At 33.8% G+C, this 26729-nt stretch overlaps 1 protein-coding gene across 6 annotated transcripts; it reads right to left on the bottom strand.

The window, feature by feature from the left end:
• Window positions 1-2968: 2968 nt before the first annotated feature.
• On the bottom strand, window positions 2969-26729 carry PNISR (PNN interacting serine and arginine rich protein). 6 transcript variants are annotated; one of them, XM_069488991.1, is made up of 13 exons: window positions 26636-26729; window positions 20184-20263; window positions 18442-18560; window positions 16767-16955; window positions 15207-15430; window positions 13592-13763; window positions 10908-11098; window positions 9214-9351; window positions 7914-8013; window positions 7129-7182; window positions 5816-5986; window positions 3326-4412; window positions 2969-3089 (listed from the first exon to the last, which is right to left on the bottom strand). In XM_069488991.1, exons 3-13 carry the CDS (start codon window positions 18527-18529, stop codon window positions 3059-3061), a joined length of 2445 nt encoding a protein of 814 aa, XP_069345092.1. In that variant the 5' UTR covers window positions 18530-18560; window positions 20184-20263; window positions 26636-26729; the 3' UTR covers window positions 2969-3058. The 6 variants fall into 6 exon arrangements, with proteins under 6 accessions (XP_069345092.1, XP_069345094.1, XP_069345093.1 ...); XM_069488993.1 differs by having other exon boundaries at window positions 3326-4409; window positions 26636-26699; XM_069488992.1 differs by lacking the exon at window positions 20184-20263.

A 26729-nucleotide genomic window follows, 5' to 3' on the forward strand; every position in this document is an offset into this window, starting at 1 on the left:
AATGAAAAGCCCATTTTTCTCTTTTAGATTTCAGACATTATAAATAATTCTACTTAAAACTGGCTAGACACGTCCAAGACCGTCAAGATAAATTCCTCCCTTATACAGTTGAAGAAGTTGAGGCCCATATGATTTAGTGATTTGCCTAAGTTACATCAAGTAGCAAAGCCAGCTCAATCCAATACACTTCCATTAAACTATACAGTCACACATCACTTAATGATGGGGATATGCTGTGAGAAACGTGTTGTTAGGCAATTTTGTTGTAGTGCGAACATCACAGAGTGTACTTACACAAACCTAGATGGTATATAGCCTATTGCTTCTAGGATACAAACCTGTACAGCATGTTACTGTACTGAATACTGCAGACAACTGTAACATAATATTAAGTATTTGTGTACCTAAACATAGAAAAGGTACAGTAAAAATACCGTATTATAATCTTATGGGACCACCATTGTATATGCAGCCCATCACTGACTGAAACATCATTATGTGCTGCATGACTGTACTTAGTACATTTTAGAAACTTAAATACATTGTAAATACATTGTAATTTGTGTAAGAGAAGAAAAACTCAGTTTAAATGTAAAGATTTCCATAAGGCAATGCTACAGGGACTTGGGATCTAATATGTCTCCTATGTAAAAATTCCCAAATACAATAAAAAATTCTTTCCTATTACATTTTTTTTTTAAAGAAGCAAAATAACTCAGACACTAAAAATAGACTATGCTTGGGAAATTTACCTATTTGGGATTACACCATTAAAAGCATATGCTAAAAAAGACATTTTACAATGGCAGAAAACATACACTAATGAGATTCCACACCAATCTTTATTTATATTTTGGGGCCTGAAACAAATCTTATAATTACCTCTTCCAAATTACATTTTATTTCATTAATGGTGTGGTTTACCCCCACTCCACAAAAATATGATTAATACACTAGAAATATTTTAAAGAAAATCTCTTGAAGAAGACACTTTTATTAACGAATCCAGACCAACGGTTGTCTCAAAAATTGAATCTATTAATTTTCTGGTGGTGTTATTTTAAAAAAGATTTCATAACCAAACCATACATCTAATTAATTTATGTAAATTTTAGCATTCACATTTTAAATATGGAAGCCCTATTTTATAAGATCTTACCACTCAAGGTAAATACTACATCACATGTCAAGGAAATAATGAATTTTCTAAATTTTCAATAAAAATATGAGAAACTCAAATTGTAACACTAATGTCTCCATTAATCACAAACACGACAGTTTAAAAAAAATCTACAGATTTAAATGATAAGAAGTTTGCAAATTACGGCAGAGTAAATAAAACTGTCAAATACTACTTTTGGATTTAGTTTGTATCTTGCCCAAAAATGTGCATATCATAGCCAAAGAATTTTTCTGTAGAATTTTATTTTGAAAATATTTCACTTCAAGATTGATCTAAAAAACATTTTAAGATATGAAAATGTTATACAACTTATCTATTACAAATTAATTAGATAATTCTGCAATAGGTACACTGTTAGCTCACCTACATAAAAAATATTGCACATTTTCCTTTATTTTGTCTCCAGATGTCACTGATGTCTAAACTACATAGAATTCCAAACTATTTTAAAGTTATTCTGTGAAATGTCATCTTTATAAATATCAGAACTAAATGCACTGTAAACAGCCATTTTGGTAAACATGCATTTATTCACATTTGATTTATTTACTTTAGATAAATGCGTAACTATTCAAAATTATATAAGAACCTATGTAGAGGTACAAGAGCACACTATACAAATCTCTATTTCTATCTTCATTTTGAGGAAACACTGATCTTGGCAAAAATCTGGCATTATTTTTAAAATGAACTATTGCTGGTAAAAAGGCATACTTTAAAACTTTTCTGTGTCCTGCACCTGCCATTTTTAGTTTTAAATTAAAACTTAAAAGCATTTGTTTTCAGAGATTCATCTATCACTGCATAAATGAATAATCATATAAAAATGGACCCTGAAAGCAGTTGAGCACTTAAGTTAAAATGCTTTGAGAGGCCCATTCCACTCATAAGTTATGAATGCCTAAAAACGACTAAACCACTCATTGATTGCAATTTGAAGAAACTGATAAAATCAGAGTATTTTAATGTTAAGAAATTGACACAAACCTGCATAATACAGCATTCCTCCAATGAGTTGAGGTCATATTATACTTTAAAAATATAAATAAATATATTGAATTGTGAGTCTTATTTCTATAATAACCCCAAAGTGTTTAAATATGCTTTTTAAAACAGAAGTGGGTGACCATAGAATATAGTTCCAGACTTGACTATTAGTGTCAAACATGATCATTCCTTACAAATAACTCTACGGGTGCACGGGCTTGACTGATTGCAGTGATTTCATTTTACAGGAGTGAACCATACTTTACACACAAAGAATATATTACTTGAAAATCCCCAAAATAGAAAGGAAATCTTTAGAAAGCTGTTAAATGCTTCCAAATGAAAAGTAAAGGTCTACTTCTAGCCCTCTTCCACACCCTTAAAGTTGGAGTTTGACAAAAGTCCAGGGGTACAATTTACAAACTTTGACAAACTATTAAGTTAAAACCATTTTCTTTGGGGAGGTGAGAGAAAGTACCTTTAAAACCTGTTATACAAAATTCCAGCTGCCTTTTTATAAAAGTACGTTCCTTAGATTAAAATCATAAAATTAAGGTGCAAGAGTTTAACAAAAATGAACTAAAGAGCTTTATTGACATCACAGTACATTCAAGAATAATTTTAAGAACATTACAGCTGAAAGAGAATGGCATGTTTATAGTCTTATTATGCACTATTTTTTTTTTTTTGAAAAAAATGTAATACAAAGAAATCCTATTAAGTAACTTGGAGCAGCATTGAAAAAAGTACACCTATTTACAGATTAAAAAAAAAAAAAGATTCTGGTTTCACCTACACAGCCACAATGTGCCTCTATAATGAGACAAGCCCTTAAAACTCATGGAATTTTTTTAAAACAACATCATGGCATTCTTGCCACATCATTCCTCAGCGCTTACGACGGGGAGGGGTTGTTGATCTGGAAAAAAAAGGGAAAAGACAAAATTTAAAAATAAAAATGTATTTTAAACAAAAAATCTGCAATTTTAAATAAATAATATTATATAGGATTTCTAACATTATTTAAGACTATGATCATTTATCAAGTACCAAACTGAGTTTATTAAAGAGAGAGAGAAAGGACACTTTCAACTTTGAATAAATTCAGTCAAATTTTTTAAAAAATCAGACAAAATACTTTAAAAAGTATACTACCTTGATCGGGACTTAGACTTGTGTTTGCGGCTTGCCTTCTTACCAGACCTTTGAGATTTCTCCATGGATCGCGATCGACTATGTTTAGGCTTCTTAGCCTTCTTTTCTTTGCTACTTCCTGGAGATTCAGAACTGCTCCTTCCACTAGAATCAGAGCCTGAATGTTTCTTACTATCTTTGGTAGTACTTTTCTTGCTATCCTGTCTAGAATCATGTCTTATGATTTTAACAGATATAGAACCACTCCTAGAGAATGTTCTTTCACTTTCTCGTTTCCTTTTTAACCTATCATCCTGACTACTGAACTTAAAATCTTTTTCTTCCCTTTTTTGTTTCTCTTTCCTTTTATCCTGTTCACGCTCCCTTTCTTTATCTTTCTTTTTCCTATCTTTATCTATACTTCGACTCCTCTCCTTTTTCCTCTCTTGTTCTTTAGCCTCACCTTTATGCTTATGACTGCTCCCACTAAGATTTCCACGTTGATCATCAATTTTACGCCTATCTCGACTCCTACTGCGACTGGAACGAGTGGTTCGTCTATCCCTGGAGCGACTTCTACTTCTACGTCTCTCTCGGGAAGGACTCCGATTTCGTCGTCTTTCTCTTTCAATGCTACTTCTATTAGATCTCCTCCTATCTCTAATCTTTACCCTAGCCCTATTGCTCTCTATTTTAATTCTGCGAGAGTAGCTTCTACTTCTGCTCCGTCTAACTTTAATTGTTGGAGATCTACTCCTACTATGTCTCTTTTTCCTCTTAGGAGAAGAAGACCTAGAAGAAGTGCGACTACTACCTGAGCTAGAACTGTATGAAGAGCTAGAGACAGTACTGCTAGTACTACTAGTTCTGCTATTGCTACTGGAACTACCACTACTAGAACTTCCTGATCTACTCCTTCCTTGTTTCTCTTTTTCTTTATGTTCTTTTTTTGGTTCTAAAACTGATGTAGTTTCATTTGGAGTTCTCTTCTTTTCATTAACCACATCACCGTCTGCTTCTCTTGCTTCTAGTAATGATAAGCTATTTTGCTCTTTATGGATAAATTCATTCATCTCTTTTGTAACCCTTTCCGTTTGTTGCTTTTCTTCTGAAACAGAAAAAGACCAAAACAAAAAAAAAAAAGAGAGAAAAAAAAACCACTAAGAAAAATCAGTATGAAATGAAAAACTCCCATACTACCAAATTTCAAGCTACCAGACTATAACAGAAGAGCACGGTTTAACAGAAGTAGAGTGCAAACCACATAAGTAATTTGAAATTTTCTAGTAATCACATTAAAAAGTAAAAAGAAACAGGTAAAATTAATTTTAATATTTTATTAAGCCAATATGTCAAAAATATTATCATTCCAACACATAATGAATTAAAAAGAATAGTAAGATATTCTGGTGGGGTTTTTCATGTAAAGTCTTCAAAATCCATTGTGTATTTTATCCCCACAGCATATCTCAATTTGGGCTAGCCACATTTCAAGTGCTCAACCACTACATATAGTTAGTAACCCTCCTGGACAATGTACCAATAGAGTATCAAAATGTAGAAGTGCATATGAAGCAAGTAAGAAAAGATTTCCGTTTGTCCAATTAAAGTAATTTAAAGGTGAATAAGTGAATTTATATTCACTATATTTATATTCACAAATTTATATTCGCTAACTCTGCTAACTCATTAATTACCTTTCAAATTGTCCAAGTAAGATTGTTCAAAGAAGAAATTCTAAATAAATATCTTTTTCATTATTCCTAGTATTACTATATAAACTCTTAAGAACTGTACTCATATAAAGCATTTTTAATAAAAAAAAAACTAGGTTCTCTGTTACACTTAAATATCCTAGCTACAAATTACTTTTTTTTTTTTTTTTACATCTTCACATGGAAGAAAGCATATAAATTACTTTTCTTTATTTCTGTATTTTTGAGACAGGAACTCACTGTGTCACCTAGCCTAGAGAGTGCAGTGGCATCATCATAGCTCATTGTAATCTCAAACTCCCAGGCTTAAGTGATCCTCTTGCCTCAGCCTCCCAAGTAGCTAGGACTACAGGCACACATGATCACATGCAGATAATTTAATTTTTTTAGAGATGGGGTCTCACCATGTTGCTCAGGCTGGTCTCGAACTCTTGGCCTGAAGAGATCCTCCTGCCTTGGCCTCCCTAAGTTCTAGCATTACAGGTGTGAGCCACCACACCACATCCCACCTACAAATTACTTTTCAATAGTTTTACAAATATATTTCCCCATTTCAAAAGTCTTCTTTTTCATTTCAAGAATTTTAACAAGAAATAAAAATATCCTAAATACCTTGGCTTATAGCCACTGGTATCAATGGCTCCTAAAACAAACAAAATATTGTAACCTTACTTTCACTTATATCACATATTACTTATAAATTTAGCCTTGATTCTATCCTTTGATGTTTTTAGGTTGGTTAAAAAATAAACACGCACAAAACTGGACAAAAACTACATAAGTCTAAAAGGTATACCTTCCATCTGTTTATCATGTAATAGTTGCTGTTCTTTTTCTTTTCTCCAAAAAGCTTCCTGTTTTTGCCGGATTCGGTGCCGTAATTCTTCATCATCAGTGTCAGAAGACTCAGAGCCTCTGTCGCTTCTCTCATCTTCACTGTCTCCTGATCCATAGCCACCCAGTCCACCTGTGTGCATAAAGCTCAGTCTATCATATGAAAAAATTGTAGTACGCACTAAAAACTTTTTAAGGTCCGAGAAGAAAGTTCATTTATTTTTTTCATTGCCTTTTCCTGGAAGAATATGCTTATTCGGGGTGGGGAGAAGTAAAAATTCAAACGCTTGAGTTCACAGAACCCTCAGGCAACAGTCACTTAGTATCTTGTTCTTTCGGGAATATTTCATGTATTTCTCACCATAAGGAATCAAGATAATGGGTTTGTTTTACTGTCCATACTAACCAATAAAACCATTTAACAGGGCAGTAAAAAAGCCTCAATAAAGCTTAATCAATTCAACTACCTTAATAAAATTTACGATGAGCCTGAAAATATTTCTAAAATTAACTCTTTCATTGTTCAAAGTTTAGGAATCCCAGGTAGTGTGCTAAGCAATATTTCCCTAAAAAAATTTGAATACTGTATTTCTCACTCATACAGAAATGATATGGTACCGAAACTACTCCCCATCCTGAAGTAATCTAAATAATCATAACAAAACCACATGGGCATTTGGTTCTACCCATTTCTCTTGTTCCTACTTGACATGAAGAGGTGGAAAAGGCAAATTCAAGCTTTTATAGCCTTGATAATATATCATGCAAATAGCAAATTATGAACACATCACTACCATTATCTACAATAAAATAAACCCTTTCCTCTATGTTAAAATTTGACTTGTTGCATCACAATCTATATAAAAGTCATTAAAAGCATTAGTGTTCAGGTTCTTCCCTAAGGCATGTATGCAATAATTCTGAAAGTGAGCTTAGATACTATCATGGCTAAATTATGAACTATGAAGTACAAACTGCATGTGTATCTATATCATCTTATATATATATAATATGCATATATTGGAGCAATTAATGAGGAAATCCTCCATTACAACTTGCCCCAATAAACTATGAATTAGCCATCATAATTATAGTATTCCCACTGTGAATGCTTTAGTCAAAAAAAGGCCAATCTTTTATTGGCTGATATAACCCTAGGACCCAGGATTTTATAAACTGAGTAGGAATGGTACAATTTCAAAACAGAACATGTAGAGAGACAAGGTAAGTGTGATTTTCCCTTTAGGCCCTCTCACAAATAAGGAGAACACTTACCGAGTCCAGTGAGGGAAGCCAGTGCACTGGACTGTGCCAGCTGTTTTGCAGGAGCTTTGTATCACATCAACAACAGGAACAACATGTTAACACAAATAGCCACGATTTCATAGTCATGAGAGTCTATGGTATTGTTAAATCTACTACTATTGCTGCTTTTTGGGGAGAGAAGAAACATTAAAAACACAACATTCATTTTAAACCAGTAGCATGTCTGGCTTTGAAATTGTAATTCTGATGTGAGCTGAAATTGGTTTATAATGAAGAAAAATGTTGACCAGTATATCTGTATTTCTATTTCTATTTCTGAGATATTGGCACATAATTTAATTTTTGTTTTCAATACATTTTTAAAGTGTTACTAAAAATATGGGGGATCACTTGCTTCTGTAAGAATTATAACTGGTAAACTGTGAAAACTGTAGGTTCATAATTCAAAATTCGTAAGTCAAAATAAATTGTATTAGAAGTCTTACACCAATACCATGGTATCTATAAAAAGAAATCAGGTGAAATAAATTGAACATCAGAAATTTTCCACAATACATTTTAAAGGACAACAGCATGATTGCTAATTTGTACTCAGGTAGGTCAGATAAAACAAAAATATTTGTATAATTTTAATATGGTGTCTACAAATCTGATCTTTCCCAAAGAGTTAAAACATGCAAGAGAATATTCAAATATCTGATAGTAATTCAACAAGGACAACAAAAAAAGTCCAAAATAGTTACCGAAAGCCAAATATCCCCAGAAAAACAAAACCAATAACACCCACAATATACCTTTTGTTGCTTTCCGGTGTGCATCTTTGGCTACGTAATAAATTTCTTCATCTGTGACATCCAGTAGAATTTCAGTCAGAAGCATTTTTGTCAGCAACATCTAAAAAAGAATATTTTATATGCCGTTTCTAATTATTATAGTTACTAATACAGTTTGACGTTTTCAAAAAAATTAAGACGCAAAGCCATTTATAAAACATTTTTAGAAATCAGATCAGCCATTCCAAGGAATAGAGTATCTTGAACGTTATTCTAAAGCATCAAAACTTTAAAAAGTTTCAAAATCATACGGAACAATTTAAACAATATCATGGATTTACCTATATAGTAAAGACACTAAATTCTTCTAGGGACAAAACATTTTTTAAAAGTTCCTGTTAATAAAAATTTCTGTAGATGTTTTAAATCGGTAAGAATATCCTTTCATTTGATAATATTGGTAAGCAGTACAACACTAGTTTAAGTCACTTCTCAAGGTTAGATTAAAAATCTGCACTGGGAAAAAAAGCAAAATGAGGAAAAGGATGTTGTTCCATTCTACCAGATGAAGTCCTTTTATTCTTGACTACTGTAATATACTAATATACTATATGACAGAATCATTAAGTTAGAGTTAATATGATATAAAATGGAGAGTACACTAAACTTGAAATAAGAGATGGATTCTAGCCCTGGCTTGGCTACCAACAACTGTTTGAAACGCAAACTCTTAGTCCCTTAGCCTTTCTGGGCTCCAGATTACCCATCTATTAAAATGAAAGTAACTGAATCAGCATCTTCTAAATACATTCCAAAGATCACTGGTCTTTCAATACAGGAAAAATAGCACATATTCCCAGACTCAGGAAATGACAATATATTAATACACTATAAATAATAAAGGTTCCAAGAATTCTTACAATGAGGAAGTATGTTTAACTGTTCAAACCCAGTGCTTCCCGAACTTCTTTTTCTATGAATTCTTTTAACCCTTTTCAGTATTTCTATTTAAAAAAAAAATACACTTTAGAAAATAATAGATCAATTAATGTTCTCTTGGTCTCACAGAATAAAATATTGTTTAATTACAACACTGGTATCAGGAAATGGGCTCAATAACTGCTTTATAGGCTGTGGTTTTGTATTCTAACTGTTATCTGATTTTGTAGACATTATTTGCCCAGCAAATTTATATACAAATAAACATTTTATAACTCTTTCAGAGTACTTAGTTTAAACGTTTAAGATAGTCAACCAATAGTTTAAAAAAAATTATATACAAAATAAATTCTTGTACATTATAAGAAATTTAATATTCTACCATTTGATACTCTTTCTCTTCTTCAGTCATCTCTGGTTCACTATGCTCGTCTTGAGGAACTGGTGATGGACTTCTGGTGACTTTTCCACTACTTGCAGCCTCAACATTTTCATTGTCTTCATCTTCCTCATCACTATCCTGTAGGAAGTAATAGTATGATAGCCCAAATTAATGTTATATAATATAAAGTCTTTATCTTTCCTATCAAATATTTAAAACCCTGAATTAAAGTCTATGAAACAAAAATGCTCTGTAAATTACATCTTTGTACTACAGATTTTATTTGGTAATTTAAAAAGTTTAAATTACTTGGAAAGAAACATTAAGATTACAAGATAGCTGATGGAAACCAATTATTTTAATTTTTCAATTTTCTTTTTTCCTTAAGTCAGTTTTGGCCTTATTTTTTAAATAACAAGAAAACATCATCCCCAGTCTATGATGGTCTTGAAATGAGTGGCTTGTAGAACTTAGGATAAATGGACCACATACATATTATTCAGTATAACTTTTATTGCTATATCTATATAAGCTATTTACCTAAAATTGTGTGACTTTAAATGAAAAAATCTCTAATCAGTTCCAAGACTTTAGCTGGCCCTAAAACTTAGTAAAACTTGCTTTTTAGCTATATAAGAGAAGATATGAGGTCTACTTCAGATTGAGGAAATGCCAGCAGTTTGTCCCTGTCTTTGTACACTTTTTGGTTTCAGTATCCAGATAGTGTACTACCCTTCCTTAGCCAAAGAACTGTTTCATAGTCACTCTTAATAATCCTACTAAGTAAAAGACAAGATGACTACCTAAATAGTACTATGGAAAGACTATCTGAACCAGGGGAAAAATATATGTAACACAAGTCTAAAGACATTTGGGAGCAAGGAAGGATAATCTCCAATTTTTTTGACACATAGAAATCAAATCTGGAAATCTAATATTTCATATAAAGATTTAAAAAAAAACATAAAGTTTAATGGTGTTTTTCTTATTTTCATAACATCCAGAACAAAAATACAGCTCTGGCAATGGGTCTTTTGAGAAAAATAAAAGTAATATATGGAATTTAAGCAAAACCAATGCCTGCCAAAATCTAGTTACCCTGCTCTAGAGACTTATTTCTAAAGCAGAAAATAGCCTTGGCAGAAACACTCATTTCACGAGTTATATATTGGCCAGTGCTGTTCCTGTCATATCACCTAGCAGCACATTACTGCTGAATAAAAAAGTTACTAAACCATTCATGCCATCTAACTGAATAAAGATTTAAAACATTACTTTCCACGCTCATGACAAAAACAATAAAAATTATTACATTCTCAAGTATAGTATGTATTTAAATATTCATAAAAAGGCAGATTTATTTCCCTATTGCCATTTTAATGTAGTCGTTTTATAATCCACCACCAGGGAGTCAACTGTACCCCAATGAATGAATACAGACTTGTTTATCAAGATAAGATCTATCCAGCATCCATGAACTCTCTCTGGAATGAAATGTTTATAAACTCATTGTCCCCTTTTTCTCCTGGCTCTACCCTTATTAACACATACATAAAAACATAATCCCCAATATACTTACTGAATTTAATTTTAGGAACACTACTACTTTCCTAAAAGCTAAAATATTATCTCAACAAATTTTTCACATAGACAAAATTATCACATACAGTTTCATGTCAAGGGCTGCTACTTACAAATTTACTTCTCTGAGGTAAACGAGGGCCATCTCCTCCTTCAGCATCTTCTGTAGCCTTCTTTTCTTTTTTGGACAATTGTGAACGTTGTTGTTCCATTCTTTCTTTCTCCAACTTCTTCTGTTTTTCACGTTCCATTTTTTCAAGACCCTCACGAATCCAAGCTGGAAGAGTCCTGCGCTTTACTGCATCTGTTTCACATGGAAAAAAATATTTACAAGTCAGTTAAGTAAAAACCATAATAAACACATGTGGTCCTTATTCCTGAATTTCTACAAACATTGTGAGTAAATTGAAAAAAACCACCTATTAAACATCACGCTTTTCTTAAAAACCATTACTTTTAGTAACAGCAGGGAACACTGTCCTAATACTTATGATTTAATGTGCTTGGCACAATGAAAGCACATTAAATCATCTCATTTAATACTTAAAAAAGCTCTCAGAGATCACTGAACTCCTTTTACAGGTGAGAAAACTGAGGCTCAAAGAAATTAAGTGATGTGTGCTTATTCAGAAACCAATGCTTATACTAAGCTCCTTCATAAAATATGAACACTGAATAGAGTCAAACAAAAGGGCAAGTCTCACTTTCACACCAAGTAAGAATTCAACTAAAAAAGTATTACTTAGTATTTTAAAAAAGGAATCTTCCTAAAATGTAAAGAGGAAAGACTTAAATGTTCTAGTCCGTTAAATGCTGGATGATTTGGGACGTTCCAGACATAAAGTGGCATAAATATGTTATTTGTCACTGGAAATAATTAGCTCTGATATGTTATAGGTTAGTAAGTATGAAATGTCCAATTTCCTTAAGTATTAAGTTTGACAGTTGATATCCCTGACATTTTGACATTTCTTGTTTTATGCTTATTGTGTAGGTAAATCCTCAGTCTTTCAAATGCATGTTTTGCTTTGTGATTATCTTTCACATTTTTTCTTAGAGCAGTTTTTGTGAAACCATGGATAAGTCAAAAATTTGTGTTATTTTAAAATATGAGTCCCATTGTGGAATCCATGCAGCACAGACTCGAATTATCAACGAAGTGTTTGGGAAGGATGTGGGTAATGAATGCACAGTATGTTGATGGTTTGAGAAGTTCTATTCCGGTGATTTTAATCTTGAAAATGAGCCACATGGGCAAGCTGAGACCAAGGTAGATAATGATGAGCTGAAAGCTGCAGTGGAAGAGGATTCATCTCAACCTACATGTAAATTTGCAGCAAGGTTTGACATTACTATTCCAACAATACTGGACCATTTGAAACAAATCTGCAAGGTAAAGAAGCTGGATAGATGGGTTCTACATGAATTAAAGGAGCATCAGGAGAGAAATTGTCTCGAAGCTTGCCTTTCCATGCTGTCATAACATAAAGGCAAACCATTTCTACACTGTATCGTTTTATTTGGTGAAAAATGGATTATCTTGACAATCACAAGCATTCAGCACAATGGTCAGGGAAAAATGAAGTGCCAAAACACAGTCCAAAACTGAATATTCAAAAAAAACCTGGTGTCTGTTTGGTGGTCCAGCACTGGTATTACCCACTGTAGCTTCATGAAGCCTGGTCAATCGATTACAGCAGATATCTACTGCAACCAATTGGACAACATGAGGAGGATGCTTGAGATGAAGCAGCCAAGATTGGCCAATAGAGACAGGCCAATCCTCTTCCAAGACAACGCTCAACCACACGTCACACAAACAACGCTGCTCAAACTATAGCACCTGGACTTGGAAACTCTCTGTCATCCACCATATTCACCAGACCTTTTACTAACTGACTTCTTCCAGGCTTTGGACCACTTCCAGCAAGGAAAAATATTCAATTCTCAACAAGCTGTGGAAAATGCCTTTCTTGATTTCATCGACACTCACTCTCTAGGCTTCTTTGCTGCTGACATAAACAAGCTACCATTAAGTGAGCAAAACCACATCAATAGGTTAGGTGCATATTTTGATTAATTATACTGCTTCTTGTTTGAGATATAATAAACTATACTTTCAATTTGAAATCAGACATTTCATATTTAATGACCTAATATTTAAAAATTAGAATCTTCTGCCAAAATACTTAGGGAAAGTGAAATAATCAAAGGAAAATCTGGTGGCATATATCAGATGACCTGAGAGTAGACAGAGAACAGTTAGGGGTTTAAAAAAGGGGAAGGGTTCATATAACTACATAATGAACTGACATGTCAACGTTGAAAAACATTACAAGATGCTGTGGCCATTATAAATTTGTATTTCATCACAAAATCTGGAGTTTAAGGTAAAGATTTAAAGAAAATTATTTGAACTTTTTATACTTCAGACGAGTATTGTTTTTTTAATTTTAAGATCTGTGACTATAAAACAATAGCGTTTTAAAGTATCAATTTCTAACACATCTAACACATTTTTAACTACTGTACAAAGTAGTAGTACAATTTAAGAGAACAAGACATTGGGTAGGCGGGGTGGCTGCCTGTAATCCCAGCATTTTGGGAAGCTGAGGTGGAAGGATCACTTGAGGACAGGAGTTTGAGACCAGCCTGGGCAATATAGTGAGAACCTGTCTCTACAAAAAAATTTAAAAATTAAAAAATTTAAAATTAAAAATAAGAAAACAAGATACCATTTTTATATGATAAAAAAGTCATGTTAATTGTGGTTCACTAAACTTAGTTAAATAGCTACCAATTTGTGGAGGCTCCTGCTTCACAGGAAGTGCAATAGGTGAACGTTGCCGATCCCTGAATGATGATGGCCTTTCTCTTCGATTCTGGGGAGGTGCTGGAGGTCCTGGAGGTCCTGGTTGCCAATAAGGAGGATGAAATCCACCTTGCGGTGGACCAAAAGCAGCCCCATGCTGAAAGAGTATTGCAGTTTATTTTTCTTCACATTAATACAATACACTCTCTGGGACACACGTGTGTTATGAACTGGGACAGTAGAAATCCATGTGTGCAGCAAATCCAAGAATTCCACGGTTCTAATATCCACCGATACTTCTGTAGCCCCAAGAACCTAGGCTTACTTTTCTTAAGAAAGATTTTTTGCTTATGTCAATGCAAAGAGCCTTCTAATAGCCAGCTGATAAGCTATTTTCAAGAAGTATAGGATATATAGATATAGATATATATGTACTTTTGTATTCTGAATCCATTCATAACCTAATTTTACCACCATTAAGACATCAAATAAATATTAACTTTTCTTTAACCAGAAAATCCAGGAAAATTTGTTGTCAATTTCAACTTCCTACTTATAGTAAACTTAAGTTGTTTCTATAATCTTGCAAGACATATTTATTTACAAGCAAAGATATAATCATTAAATATTTTTTGCAATTTTGCTATTTTCAGAGCCTTTTCAGGGCCAGTTGTCATTAGAGCTCTTTGTCTTGTTAGCATGGGATCTACCAAGCAGAAGTGGACTAAGTAGAAGTTCTCTGCCACTACAATTCTTCAAAAACAAAATGAAAACTTTCATATCTGTATATCAACTATGAGTATACAAGTATCTGAATATGTATTAATGAGAGGATTACTGTCTTAAGGTGGATATAATATGTCCATTATCAAATCTACATGAGAATCAGTAAAATAATGTATGGGTTTTTTCAAAATTTTAAATTATGATAGCACAGTTATAAGGTTGCAATTGCAATCAGTTTTTCAAAATGACACCTAGCACTGTAATTTAAGGGTAGACCCTGGCAAAGGGGATAAAGAAATTAACCCCCCACATAATGACACTATTTCCCATAGAGTTCTATGTCCCCTAGGAATGAATTGGATGCTACAAAGGAAATTATGTACAATTCCATTAACATGTCATGTCAGAATGGAAAAAAAAATGACAACACTAGAAAAACAGTCATAACTCTACAGAGCAGAAGGAACTGCACTTAGGAAGATGTTTATGTGTTTTATTCATGTCTTAACGATAATCTATTATTGATAAATAATATATTCAACTACTGTGTATTTTCTAACTTTTATTTAACATTTAAATATACCATTTTGAAATTATAAATTAGAAAACAAAACATCATATAGCTATTCCACTTATACATTTTTCATTTTATCCAAATTTTCCCCAAATGATCCTTTATACCATTTCCCTAATCAAATAAAAAAATGAGATTTTAATACTCAAAAATTGGTAACTTTTCTGAGACATAGTAGTATGTGCTTATCTGTGCAAGTATGAAAAGTGAAACACATATCTTAGGTATTCTTGATGAGACACTTCCAAAGAATGGATTACGTGCACATCTACAATATTAAAGCAACAAAATATCTTTCACCTGATAGTCAAACTGGTTCACTGGCCCCACTGCAAAATTATCGGGTGGTCCACCAAAGTTGTGATTGTTCTGGTTAAATATATGCCTGTTGTCAGGGGCAAATTCCCCACTGTCCTGACTGTTGCTGTCTTCAGAAGGAGGAACAATGTCCATTGGGCCTGGTGTTGGTGGCATCCATGGCTGATCTGGAGGGGGGTGTGGGGGTTGCTGATGCATTCCCCATTCTATTTAGGATTTAGGCATAAAAACATTCAACAGGGGGTTATAACAAAATAAACACAAAATTTTAAGATCTCAAGAAAGCTAGATTTTTCAGTAAAGAAACAGATAAAAATACTATGACTTCTTGGTCAAATTCCTTTTGCATATCTTAAAAATAAACAATGAACTAAACTGTCTTATAAATAATTCAAACGAGCTAATTCCACTCTAATTCATACCCTAAACAAATGGAAACCAAATGCTCAAAATTATTTTTAATGAATGTAACAAAATCCAAAGCAATTTTTTTGTTGAATTTTTCTATTTTTGTTCAGTACAATGCCACAAAAATAATACCTTGAGATTTTATATAATTTCTTTCTTCCATCAACACATTTATCCTCACAACATCCCTGTGAGGTAGGGAGAAATCAGGTATTATTTTTGCCAATTTCAGGAAGGGAAATTGAGGCACACAGAGGTAAATCACTTGCCCAGGGTCACAATGAAAGCCAGTAGAGTAAAATAAGGAGGTGGGGATGCCAGGGTGAGTCATTTATGAATTTGAACTTGGGAACCAAAACATTTTCAAACTTGGGGAAATTGGCTTTCAAGAAAGCTAGAAATGAACCACCTCACAGTATCAAAGATTAGAATTATTTGTCTTTTTAAAAGTGATATCACAGGATTAATTCCTAAGTTTTCCATTCTTATAGTGAGAAACAGTAAGTATTAATAGGGAAAGGAGGATATGACTTCACCATCAGCATACCCAAATGTGTGATTGATTCCTCCATAAATAGTTTGAAGTAACTATTAAAAAGAATAACACAAGCCATGGAAAACTGAATTAGCATCAAGGAATCTAAATCAGTGAAGTAAAAAAAAAAAAAAAAAAACAAACAAAGGAACAAAAAAGGGAAGAAAAAGGTGGGTGGATGATAGGGGCAGAGTATATTTGACAGACTAATTTGTCACAGAGTGACACAATTTTTCTTTAATTTGAGGCTAGACATGTTTTACTCTGCCAGTGCTGCTTCTGAAAAGGCCAGAGGTTGCAATAGAGAGACAAAGAATGCTCTCTTCCCTAGATGCCAAGTGAGGTTTCCAGAGTGTTCCCAGCCCCTGTCAGCCTAGGAATGAAGAACCAAGAAAAGAATCAAACTGAGTGCCACAATGCTAGCAGACTGAGTACAGAATAATTTTAACCAAAAACTGTCAAGGTCAAATCAAATTGAAACTGCCTATTATTTAAGGAGCATTAATTTCAAGAAGTCATAAAGCTAAGCAAATTTTAAAATGTAATATTATTCCTCATTTTAAAAAAGTCTTAAAATTTGGAAAATATAAACAACAAACCTGGTTGCCACATTCTGTTAAAGTTTGAATCCCCTTGAAAATTCCCATGATTGTTTGGACCAGACTCCATTGTAGACATATCTTGTCCATTTGGCATCATTCCTGGTGGTTGTTCTACCATGCTTTGTTGTCCTGAAGCTTCTCTTTGGGCAATCCAAGCTTGTGCCAACGCGGCCCAGTCAATCTGGCCTAACATAAATTAACACAGAATTTAGCATTCAGAGTATAGGAGCTAAAAGAATAGTGCCTCTATGAAAAATGAGCATCTCAGTTATTTCTTAGAAGACATTTAAAATCTTACAGCATATTGTGGCTGAAACGATGCTTAGAAAATAACCCATTTTCAGGCTACAAAATAATATAAATCACTTACTTTCAGAAAAAGACCCCATTCTTAGCACATTTCTAATGTTATTAACTCAATAACATTATTATCAAAATTTATTCGAAAATTTATTATCAAAATTTATTCCCTGCATCTTAGTTTACTGAGTTTTTAAGTCATAACCTGTTTTTTAGAACATAAAAATCATCAAACTCAATCTTATTTCTTCTTTCAACATGTCTTATCCATTTTTCCAAGCCTACATTCAAGCCTATAGACCTTAGATAATTGTAGCTATCTATTCCTGTTCCTCCTCACAGTTGCCCTTCTCTAAGGCTCCCTTCTTTAGCAAAACACATCTCCTTAACTTCTTAACCAGTCTTTACTCAAAATTCATTGTCCCCACTACCTTGAAGACTGTCCCTTTTTCCTTCCCAAATATGTACATTTAACATCTAATATTTATTAATAAAGTAAACAAAGTAGAATAGGATACATTTTTTTCACCTCTCAGTTTAGTGAAGATTAAACAGGCATTATCATACACTTTGGTTGAAACATAAAATTAGCATAATCCATAACGGGTTAAACTTGGCAACGTCTGCCTAAAATTTTTCAAATGTGGAACTATGACCTAACAAACCTAGCTCTTTTCCTAAGAAACTAATTGGACAAGTGAATAATGACACATATACAAGATTATGCTAATTGTTTCAAAAAGTGAAAAGCTATAAACAAACATCCAAAAGTGAGTTTATTATAGTACAGTCCTGTAACAGAATACCGTATGGCTATAAAAAAAAAAAAGAAATAGCATCAGATTAACCCAGTGGGGACAGAGCAATATAAAGGGTCACATGGATGAAACAAAACTGGCCACTATGAATAACTGTTAAAGCTAAATAATAAATGTGGGCTCCCTATATTCTTTCTATCTTTGTGTATGTGCAGGAAATATTCCATAGTAAACATAAATTTTAAATTATACTCCATACTATACAGTTCAATATGATCTAGATAGAACTGTTAGATTCAGACTTAACAACAGAAGTATGTTCTACTTAGGGAACACATTTTAGACTTCTCTTTCTTTAGAAAAGCAACAACTAAATCAGTTTAAAAAATGTAAAATCTTCAAAAAGCTTTCTACCCTCTGAGGAAGTCTGCAAAAGGGAAATCCATTGCCTGCTACTGCAAGGCTATTTCTGAGAAAAGATTACATTCTGACCATATAATGATCCAATAAACCAATTCTAATTGCATCTCCCTTAACCTCATCACCTATATCCTACAATCTCCATATATCTAGCCCCTATCCCCACCCCTTCCAAATTCAATTTGTTTCCTTACTTGGATCCTGTTGGTGCTGGAATGACTGCATCCACTGTTGTTGGTTCAAGGGCCATTGTTGCCAAGGCTGTCCTCCTTGATCCCACATCCTTTCTTTTAAAATATATGTGATTTTTTATCTTCAATAAATTAAACATAGTTTAAAAATTAGGGAGAGAGCTCTTTAATTTTAAAACCTCACACATCAGAAATTATTATACGATAATACATTTATGTCATCAGAGGTCTAAAATTCTGGTCAACAGGTTGCCAGAGGCAACTGGAATTTTTAGGTTGACAAGCAAAAGCAGAAAATTTTATGTTAATGCTGGTCTCAGAATTTGGAGGCAAGTATAGCTCTAATCAATATAGCTCAAAAATGGCAAAAAAAAAAAAATCTAATTTTTAACAATATAAATTTGTGGATATCCAATTATTTTGAAGACTATAAGAAAAAAGTGACTTAATCTCCCCCCAACCAAGACTTCTTTAAAACAGTAACCAAAGAGCTCTGCTGACAAAGAAAAATTCTTCCTCATAAATAGTTACAGTAATGTAGAGGAGAATTAGAAAACTGTCTCATTGTCAAACCTAATAAAATAATTGATTTAGGAAACCTTAGAAGAAAAGTTGATGAGAAATCAGAAACTCAAAGGCTGCCAAAATATCACCCCTACAGATTATTAGGTGTCTATTGTGTCCCCAGAATCACTAAGAATATTCTCACCAAAAATGTTTAATTGAATCCAACTGAGCTTTTGGATCTCACTTCCAGTGTAAGAAAATTATAGGAGATAAAGGAATGAGACAGTAGTATCAGAAGAAACAAATCCAAAAGGTGTATTAGTCTCCAAGACTTGGTTTCTTAACATGTAAATGGCATGGAAAAGATGGGGAGAGGGTACACTAGGTTAGTAACTATTAAATCTAGCCCACTTTTCTGCAAGCTAATTTGAGAACTTGCCTAATAAAAGGTTTAAAATTCCTACAAGTCTAATATCTTTGTACTTTAACATTGATAATATATAACCCTGTTCAAGAACCAATAATACACATGGTAAGCAGGACATGTTTCTTCTTTATTTTTGTATCCCAGGACTTAGCAAATAACAGGCATTCAATAAATGTTTACTAAATGAATCCTAACTAGACTGACCCTTTCCTCTATCCTAAAACAAGATAAAAGCAAGCTTTAGTATTGCAGGATCACAAAAAGTAAGAAAGCCAGATTAACAAGGAAGTAGAGACATTAACTCTAACAAGACACTTGGCTTTCAAGAGTTTCCAATTCTAGTCTTTGCAGCATTCTCAGAATGTTATACAGGTATAGTTCTATCAGTAGCAGATCCTGATCTCTCAACTGAAGAACACTGTGAATTACAGAAGGTACATTTCTGTTACCTTGATTTACTTATGAGTCAAAGTAATCATCCTCTAATTACACGAATGCATACCATTACAATGGAATTATTACAGTAGGTCAAAATAGGCACTGAATAGCACCACAACTGAGGCTCGCAACTGGACTGAGTATCTGTTCCAAGCCAAACACAGCTCTTTTTCTAACCTCTCTTCAGCATTTGTTTCTCTCTCTCGTCTTTTTTTCTCTCCTGTTTCCCAATCATACCTTTAAAGCCCTTTAAAGCTAAGTGAATCATCAGAGCCCTTGAAAAGTAACTTCACTTACAACTTTTTAATTAAAAATTAACAAATGAATGAATAAGAAACACCAACAAGAAATACCAACTGCTACTTTAACTGACCTCAGAGGTTCACCTTCTGCTTAAAATTTAGGTTGATTCAGATTATAGCTTGGAAGCATAGCAGCAATATTATTTATGCCCTAGGAAAAAAAAGAGTATACATTTGTTCATAAATTATCATGATTTATTAGAATACAAATAAATTCTAAAGATGCAAAATGAAAGTGTAATCATCTCCACTGTCATCTTACACTGTCACTTTTCCTTCCATTAACTTTACAATGGGTAATTATTTTACTATTAAAAAGTTAAGGAAAAAGATACATCAGAAATGATTTTTTCCTTTCAAAACTTTTTATTTACTTGAATAATTCATTCACAATACAAACCAATGTAAACAATTAAGAGATTGAGGAAAAAAAGGAACAACAAACATTTGAAAAGAAGATCTCATCCAACTGGTATTAAATGGTACAAAAAAAGTAATAAAATTCATTAATTCTTCTATGGAATTCTAGGTTTAGAAATTAACACCAGCAAAGGGGGAACAGTTTGTCCCTGAAATGGCTTACATTTCTTTCCATTAGATCAACAGCTTTTTACAGTTAAAGACAAATTTATTCATCTTTTTTATCTTCTATAAGGTACAGGACAACATCCTGCACATGGCAAACACTAAACAAACACCAAATGCATAAAGGAGTGGTCTCTAGCTCCTCCTGTTTATCTGTAAAGATTAATGATAAGGAAGCTGCTGACCCACATAAGAACCAAAAAGCTAGAGTAAGCATAGCTTGCTGTGTTTTACAAAGCTTTAACAGCTTATAATGCATAGATTTTTCTGTCCTAAGTTGTAAACTCATACAATATAGACCTTATCATCAGCTGCGTACAGTGCCTACTGAAGTTAAAAATAGACAAGCACTTACGAAAACCACTTTAATAATGAAAATGATGTATGATAACTCCCTACCATCATTTCTAATACATAAATTTACTTTTCCAAAAATCAGTCTAATTAAAATTTCTTATTCTTACTCACGTATACTGGCTGTCACAGACAACTTTTTTAGCTTTCAAGTTTTCTGGTCATCACCTGTCACCTAGACTTCAGAGCAAACTCTGGTTCACGATGCCTACCTATAATTCATTTACTAGCGGTGTGAACATCGGTAAATTACTCTATAATCTTGGTTTTCCAATCTGTAAAATGGAAGATATAATATACACCTGATAGGAGTACTGTTAAGGATTAAATGAGAAACACATGAAAACTCGGCACAGGAAGCTTCAATTTGTGGGGGTTAATATCATTATCAGGAGTTTCTCAGTATCACTTTTGACAGCACTCTTCAAGTTTACAACTATTAGGGGGTCAAAAAAAAAAAAAAAAAAAGCCAACCCACTTCTGTTCAACTCCATTTTCTTCTCCAGAAGCAATCTAAGACTTACACAGATTTCCTGTTATCTTTGAAAAAATTCTTTAGTCTCAGTTTGTCTTCCTGTTCCTACTTCTCAAAATATCATGGGTTGAAGGTTTTATGATAAACTTCCAAGTTTCCCTACGCACAAAGAGGTTTTACTTGCATATTTCCAGGAGTTTGAGTTGTATTACTTGTAGTAATTTTTCTGTTATGTTTAAACAAAAACTTGTGTTTTTGCTATGTTTTCCAAAGCTTTCTTCCCCAAAATTTTAATGGAAGCTACTATTCAAGTACTACAGTGTTTGTTTGACACACCTAGGCTGAGAAAAATACAGAAAGAGATGCAAAACTGAGAAACAAAGCAGAATTTAAAAAAAAGCAAAGGAGGTGACAATAAATGTTAAGTAAGTAAGAAGTTAGGGGCTATTTAATAAAGTGCTTTAATTAAATCTGGAGTGGAGAAGCTTGACTTGACAACCGAGGATGACTCTTGGTTGAGAGTGTAGATGTAACACCAAAGTTAGTCTCTTTGAAAAACAATTTAGCATTATGGTATCTGACTATCAAAATCATAAATGCATATCCTTCTGACCCAGCAATTCCTCTGCAAGGACTTAAACCATAAATGAGCATACTCTCCAGCCTGAGCAAGAGCGAGACCCCACCTCTACTAAAAATAGAAAGAAATTATATGGACAGCTAAAAATATATATAGAAAAAATTAGCCGGGCATGGTGGCGCATGCCTGTAGTCCCAGCTACTCGGGAGGCTGAGACAGGAGGATCGCTTGAGCTCAGGAGTTTGAGGTTGCTGTGAGCTAGGCAGACGCCACGGCACTCACTCTAGCCTGGGCAACAGAGTGAGACTCTGTCTCAAAAAAAAAAAAAAAAAAAAATGAGCATACTCATGCCATAACTCAAAAATCTGCAGCAAATTTTCTTACAGTAAACATCTGCTCTCAGTGACATTTAATTAAAGACAAGTTAAATTAGAGTGAACCGTAAAGTGGATCCCTATTCTACCATTAAAACAAATAAGGCAGATTTTTTACATACTGACATACAAACTGTATTAGTAAGTGAAAAAAAATTACATGAAACATCATAAAAAATGATGCCACTGGAGGCTTTTTAAGAATGCAATTATGAATAGAAAAATTCCTAAGTTACAAAATCCTTTTAAAACTGGTAAGCTCTAGGAAGTAGAAACAGGAATCAGGGAAATTTGACTTACTTTATCTCTTTCTGTATTCTTTGAATTATTTTACCTTGAGTGTACATTTTTAGAAATATATAGACTTTAAAAGAAAAAAGAATCAAAGGAAGCTGATGAGCACAGTCTGTAATGACTTGTATAAGCAATAAAAATCATCTAACTGTGAGACATTGGACAAATCACCTGATCTCTATTTCATTTTCTTACATGATTTGGAGTAAATTTCTATAATCTAATCCAGAAAAGGTACCTCTGGTCAGGATAACTAATTTTGGAGTCATGCTAAATTTTGTAGAAAAGACATATTTTAAGGAAGACTTGGTATAAAACTAGGATTATTCAAACATTTAATATAAACTTTTATGTATGTTTCACCACCTAGCACAATGCTTAATACGGAGTTTCATTAGCTATTTTTTAAAATTAAAGAGCAAGATTATATAAGTGATCTGATGGTAAGGATGTAGAAGCCCTATTCTTTCTTCCTTCCTCTCCACCATAAAATCTTCACTACTTACAAACTTAAATGCAATATCTGAAAAACAGAAGGAATACAAAGGCACACGACACCATAATAAAAAGATACACATTTTAAAATTTCCCTATGCTTTAACAAAATAACATAAACTTGTACCAATAAAAATGACATTTACATGTTGGTTTAATAATGATTTGGAAAATGTTGGTAACTGTTAAAGATAGGCAGGCATTCACTACCCTTTACTTCTGCATTGTCTGAAAGCTTCCATAATAAGTTAAAGATGATGTACAGTTCTTAGAGAGAGTCTGAATTGAATTCTCATGTTTTTGTCTTAGCTCAAACAAGAATCTTGAGGGCAGAAAAAACATAATAATCTGAATTCTCCATAGTGCTTTGTTCATATTAGGTGGTTAAATGTTTTATTCATTCACTGAAATACGTTATCCAGTAAATACTTTAATATTAAATCATGAAAATGATATTTTAATACTGCTGTGATTTTGTAACATCAAAAATTGACTCCAAATTATTCATGCTTCCTTTGGACTTAATTTCAAAGACTGTTAGGCTCAACTTTGCAAGTTTGGAGAAATTTGATTACTGATGAGCCAGGATGCAAGACTTCCCTAAGAATATTTCTCATTACAGTGTCCAGTTAACTGTTATTTTCTTGGAAAACAACTGGGATTTGGGAAGAACAGAAAGATCAATAACCAGGTTTTGTATCAGATTATCAAAACTATCACACACTGCTAGAAAAAAAAAATCAAGCTATCACCAGTGTCACGGATTGAACTGTATACTCCAAAAGATACAATGAAGTCCTAACTCCTGATACCTGTGAATGTGTCCTTATCTGGAAACAGTGTCTTTGCAGATGTATTCAAATTAAGATGAGGGGATACGTGATTAGGGTGGAATCTAATCAAATGTCTAGTGTCCTTATAAGAAGACAAGAGACACAGATAGAGGGAGAATGCCATGTGACTACAGTGGCAGAGATTTGAGTGATGGGTCTACAAGACAAGAAACATCAAGGGCTGACAGGAACCACCAAAAGCTAGCTAGAGGCAAGGAAGGATCCTCTCCTAAAACTGTAAGAGAGCATGGCCGGCCAAAACCTTGATTTCAGATTTTTAGCCTTCACAACCGTCAAAGAATAAATTTCTGTTGCTTGAAATCACCAAGATTGTGGCAATTTGTTACGGTATCCCTAGAAAACTAATGCAACCAGAAATGACCATCATTTATCTGATCCTTTTCTTAAATGGCTCTATATTAGAACTTCAGTGCTTTGATGTTCTTAAAGCAGCTTGCTTAAATGACATCATTAATATTTGCAAAAGCCATTCATAGACTGTAACAAGGAAATGAATGAGAATTAAAATGTAGTATTTTAAAATCCTTAAGCATTCATTGCAAATCAAAGAAATACAGAAACACATCTATCCTTTGATGCATATGGTGAAATGCTTCTCATATCAGACACAGAACTTGGAAGAGAGGGAAGGGACAAATTTCCCATGGAGAAGAATTACAAACAAATTATGTAAATATTCCACTGTAAAAGGGGAGCACAACTCTCCACTCCTTAAGTGTGGCCTCTGCAAAGTAACCTCCCTCCAAAGAGTACAGTATTAAAGCAGAGAGGAGTAACTTTACAGTGGAGAACATGACAAGCACTACCTCAGGCAGGTGATCAAGGTCAATATCAACATAGTAAGTCACCTTGATAGTATATATCCTCAATAACATGTGATGAAAAGGGTACTTTACTTCTGTGATCTTCATCTCTAAAATCCGCACACCTTTTCAATCACGAGAAAAACATCTGGCAAATTCCAATAGTAGAGCATCCTACAATATTACCTTACTAGTACTCCTCAAAAATATCAAGGTCATTGTATTAGTTTGCTAGGGCTGCCATAACAAAGTACCACAGACTGGGTGGCTTAAACAGCAGAAATTTATTTCCTCACAGTTCTAAAGGCTAGAAGTCCAAGATCAAAGTTTCAGCAGGGTTAGTTTCATTCTGAGACCTCTCTCCTTGGCTTGCAGATGGTTGTCTTCTTACATCTTTACGTGGTGTTCCCTCTGTGTCCTAATCTCCTCATAGGGACATCAGTCATATTAGGTTAGGGTCCACCCAAATATCTCGTTTTACCTCTTTAAAGATTAAAGACCGTTTCTCCAAATCCTGTCACATTCTGAGGTACTGAAGTTAGGACTTCAAGGTATGAATTTTGGAGGTGAAACAACTCAGCTATAACAGTCATCAAAAATAAGGAAAGCCTGAGGAAACTGTCAAAACCAAGAGGAGCCTACGAATGCATCACGACTAAATGTAATGTGGTATCCTCGATGGGCTCCTGGAACAGAAAAAGGACTTTATGTTAAAAACTAAGGGGACAGGAATAAATTATGGACTTTACTTAATAATCATTTTTCAATACTGGTTCATTAATTGTAACAAATGTACCATACTGATATATGTACGAGAGAGAAACTGTGTGTGTTGTGAGGGCTATATGGGTACTACCTGCTCAATTTTTATGTTAAATAAAAAATTTTCTAAAAAATAATGTCTATTAATAACTTAGAAAAAATTAGAGGCTCTTAAGTACACATTTAAAAAATTGATTTACTGTTACTTTCTCTATAGCCCTTTGACATTTTACAAAAAAATTCCACAAGTCAAATCTTTAGTGTTCTGGATTGTTTTTGCCTCAAATAAGAAATTCAAGTTTATTCTGTTTTATTTGGGGGCGGAGGAGCAAAGAAGATTAATGAGGAATTGAGATCTTAAACTAGAATGTTTACAACTTAAATCCGTAATCAAAATTTGTCCAGTTCCCAGTTTGTTCAGATGACGATACTACCCACCACATAAAGCAAGTGAAATACTGGATACTATCTGGTTCCTTCGTGAATCTCAACACATAATGCTCATCAGTGGACAAGAACACACGAAAAACACAAACTAAGGAACCGCGCCTGCGTAGTCGGAGCCGCACATGGTAAAAGCTCCAGGTCTGGGCCCCCGCCTCCCCCGCCCTCTTGCACCCCTTCCCCATAAGGGGGTTCCCACTGCGCACGCGCAGTGCTTAACGGCCGGTCAGAAGCCCAACAATTAGTCCCTTCTCATCAGAGAGAAAACTCTTAGAATGAGGGGTCGTGAGCACTCCCTTTAATAGGGACATTTCCTTTTCAGCGAAAGCACCGCTTTGAGTTAGGAAATCAAGCGGACGCCGCCACTTTAAGGGAATGAGGTTCCAGCGGTCGCGCCAAGCTGCGTACGCAGCCTGATTAAGTTATGCCACCCTGGCCACAGAAACCAAGAGGATTGTAATGGTCCGAGAAGTGCCCACGTGTAAATGTTCTCCATCACTTACCCACTCTGGTTCCGGAACACCCTTGTCCCCACCGTTCCTGTAATACCTCTCCAATCCTTTCGATGCTTCTACTTCTTCACGAACAAGACAAGAT

This window comes from Eulemur rufifrons, chromosome 15 (genome assembly GCF_041146395.1).
Source record: "Eulemur rufifrons isolate Redbay chromosome 15, OSU_ERuf_1, whole genome shotgun sequence".
NCBI lineage: Eukaryota > Metazoa > Chordata > Mammalia > Primates > Lemuridae > Eulemur > Eulemur rufifrons.

What these genes read in the sequence shown, in the direction of transcription:
- PNISR (XM_069488992.1), bottom strand. Translation starts at nt 18,529, where the DNA reads ATGTGGGATCAAGGAGGACAGCCTTGGCAACAATGGCCCTTGAACCAA. An exon ending in TAACAGAATGTGGCAACCAG is followed by an intron (nt 15,431 to 16,766) that starts GTTTGTTGTTTA and finishes AATCCTAAATAG; the next exon opens with AATGGGGAATGCATCAGCAA. An exon ending in TACCTCAGAGAAGTAAATTT is followed by an intron (nt 9,352 to 10,907) that starts GTAAGTAGCAGC and finishes TACTTCCTACAG; the next exon opens with GATAGTGATGAGGAAGATGA.